Here is a 3,142-nt window from a genome sequence, read left to right as displayed (position 1 = left end):
TGAGACCATCCTGGCTAACATGGTGAAACCCCATCTCTACTAAAAATGCAAAAAATCAGCTGGGTGTGGTGGCGCTCACCTGTAGTCTCAGCTACTCGGGATGCTGAGGCAGAAGAATCGCTTGAACCCAGGAGGTAGAGATTCCATTGAGCTGAGATCATGCCACTGCACTCCAGTCTGGGTGACAGAGCGAGACTCCATCTCCAAAAAAAAAAAAAAAATTATACCAGGACAACAACAGCACAAACTGGGCTTGTCCCAGGTGGACTGGGACATAGGTACTGGATTTAATCCCCCATCCCTGAGTAACAGAGTAGCTCATCTGCAACTGTTTGAACTTAGTTACATTTTAATTCTCAACTTTTAAAAAGGGACCAGAGGCTGGGGGCTGTGGCTCATGCCTGTAATCCCAGCACTTTGACAAGCCGAGGCGGGGAGATCACCTGAGGTCAGGAGTTTGAGACCAGCCTGGCCAACATGGTGAAACCCTGTCTCTACTAAAAATACAAAAATTAGCCAGCTGTGGTGGTGCACACCTGTAATTGCAGCTGCTTGGGAGGCTGAGGTGGGAGAATCTCTTGAACCCGGGAGGGGGAGGTTGCAGTGAGCCAAGATTGTGCCATTGCACTCCAGCCTGGGTGCTAGAGTGAGACTCCATCTCCAAAAAATAAAAATAAAAATAACAAATAAAAAGGGTACAGAGGGTGCCTAGAAATGCTTTTACCTTATTGTTCAGAGAACGTTGCTCTGTGGTCTTAGAAAAATAAGCTCAGGAGTACTCGGCTGCTTTCCTCTGCTGTCTCTACCAGCTCTGAACAGGCAGCATGGCCAGCCACCTTGATTATATGACCTCCAAGCTTCACAGACCTTCAAGGTAGGTGATATTATTGAAATCTTTCATTTAGTAAGCTCACCTAACCTGCTCAAAGCAAGGGTGACTAAGTTATTGTCAAATTGAATCACTTGTGAGAATAAAAGGCCGTGCTATTCTACTTATGCCAGCACAAACAGCATAAACCAGGACTGTTCTAGACCCAGCAAGCAGGAAGTATAAGCAGCTTTCCTCTGGTCAAAGAGTTGGCAGGTGGTGCTGAACGACTCCGGAACGTGAACTGCCCTACAGCAGGCATCTTCTACAGTCAAGCTGAGGTCTCCTGGAGGTTACAAGCACCTGCAAAAGTGATTCCCCAACATCTTGTCCAAATAACTTCTCTTATCTTTTTATTAAAAAAAAATAAAACAGTCATCACCAACCACATGACAACTTGCCAGGCAAGGCCTCACTTCCCTCCCTCCTTCATGTCCCATGTGCCTAGTCAGCAGGGTCAGGGAGGCAGTCAGCACTGAGGTTAGCTTCGCCCAAAGGGAGTATTACAGAGAGAGGCTTGGGAAAGTGAAGGAAACTTTCAGCATTGAGAAGTCACTTAAAACTGATTTGTTTTCAGTAACTGGTATGTCTAAAATGCAGGGAGGGAAGACCATGCTGTCAACAATCATAACCCACTTTTTACAGGTTGGCTCCAGGGAGAGGTCGGTTGGAATGGTGTTTAAAGGAAGGAGAATGGTTTCACGAGCTTGCTCAGCTCTCCTGGAACGAAGACTAAGGTGCTACATGTTGCTTGTTAGGCTTATACTACGGCGAGTCTGGGGCTGCAGGTCAGGAGTCCTTGTTAGTGCATTTAGTGCTGGTGAGAAGGGTAGGCCCCAGTCTTGGACGCTGAAGTCCTCTAAAGACAAGGCAGAGACACAGCCTCAGATCCCCCGTCACCTTCCACTGAATAAGGGGGATGGAGAGGAGGTCTCAGCGGTTGGCCTCCTGCAAGCCCAGATGCCTGCCAGCCTGGGCCTGCTTCCTTAGCGCTGTGAGAGCTTGTGTCTGATGGGCAGAGAGGAGCAAGTGCAGTCGCTGTCAGGTTGACTCCGCGCAGGGCTCCCCAGCTTTGGGCTTGCAGGGTGACCCTGCTCTGTGACCCAGCGGCGGCTTCAGCCCCAGAGAGGGCCGTGGCACAGGTGGTTTAGGCATAGCCGCCAGCCATTTGACTGGTGGCTGCATTGCTGCCTACTCCTCGCCAGGCCTGGTAGCTGAAGAAGGCACTCACTCCATAGGCGATCATCACCAAACATGCAAAGAACTGAAAGAGAGGCGAGAAGGGTGTAAGGACCAAGAGGGTAACAGTGACACAAGCTCCAACCAGATCTCAGGCCAGGCAGGAGGGGTTATGGCAGCTGTACCATCTCACACTCAGCCAGATGTATTTCACAGCTGTTTATCATGGAGCTGATGAGCACCAGGGTCCTGGGATGCCAACATTACCTTCTAAGCATGGGAAACAGCTAAGAACCACAGGCGGGGCCTATCAGATTGTGATAAGGACAATGAAGGACAAGATAAGAGTGACAGAGGGGACATCTAGCAAGGATTTAGTTCTAAAAAGACAACATTCAAAGGCCAGCCTAGGAATTTTTCTAGAACCAGTTCACGCCTCTATACTAACACCTGCAGCCACATTCAGAAGCTCCCCGTCTCTGTCCCCATCACTGAATTTGCTGATTTCAAAACTGCCCTCATCAGGAAGAGTAAGGAACCAAATGAGTGCCCATCGAGGCCCTGCCCTCCCCTGGGTTTGGCCGTGGCTCCAGGCCTGGAGTCCAACCTCTCTGAGCGGGAGCCTCCTGTCTGTCAAAAAGGACTGGTAGTCCCTTCCTCTCCCTCACTGTGGGTGTCGCAGGATCCTGGGAGGAGATGGTGTGCAGGGCCTGGTGGCATGAAGGGTGACAGGCGTGGAGGGGACTGCAGCCACTTCACTGGCCACCTGACGTGGGCCTGGAGTCTGGGTTTCATGGGAGAGCCTATGAATCTCCCAGAATGGTTTAAACCAAAAGGTTTTTGCACGTGCACTTGTCAGTGGGAGAGCATCCAGTTTTTCACATTCTCCAAGGGGGCACATGACCCTAAGTCAGTGTGGCACAGTTGATTTACAACAAGGTTCCATAGTTAACCCAGGCAGGGTGTGGTAGCTCACACCTGTAATCCCAGCACTTTAAGAGGCCGAGGCGAGTGGATCACCTGAGGTCAGGAGTTCGAAAGACCAGCCTGGCCAACATGGTGAAACCCCATCTCTACTACAAATACAAAAATAAG

The 3,142-nt window shown here is 50.2% G+C and overlaps 1 protein-coding gene across 1 annotated transcript in view; it reads right to left on the bottom strand.

Moving 5' to 3' along the window:
* Window positions 1-1,198: 1,198 nt before the first annotated feature.
* Window positions 1,199-3,142, bottom strand: part of PLLP (plasmolipin) — a 38,320-nt gene continuing 36,376 nt past the window's right edge. Inside the window, exon 10 of the mRNA XM_011971929.1 lies at window positions 1,199-2,132. Coding sequence (XP_011827319.1) covers window positions 2,016-2,132 — 117 coding nt within the window. The 3' untranslated portion in view covers window positions 1,199-2,015. The remainder of the gene's footprint in view (window positions 2,133-3,142) is intronic.

The sequence above is a fragment of the Mandrillus leucophaeus genome, unplaced genomic scaffold (assembly GCF_000951045.1).
Source record: "Mandrillus leucophaeus isolate KB7577 unplaced genomic scaffold, Mleu.le_1.0 Scaffold125, whole genome shotgun sequence".
Taxonomy (NCBI): Eukaryota; Metazoa; Chordata; class Mammalia; order Primates; family Cercopithecidae; genus Mandrillus; species Mandrillus leucophaeus.
Note: the sequence above shows the minus strand (reverse complement) of the source record. Positions and strands in the feature narration are given on the sequence as shown.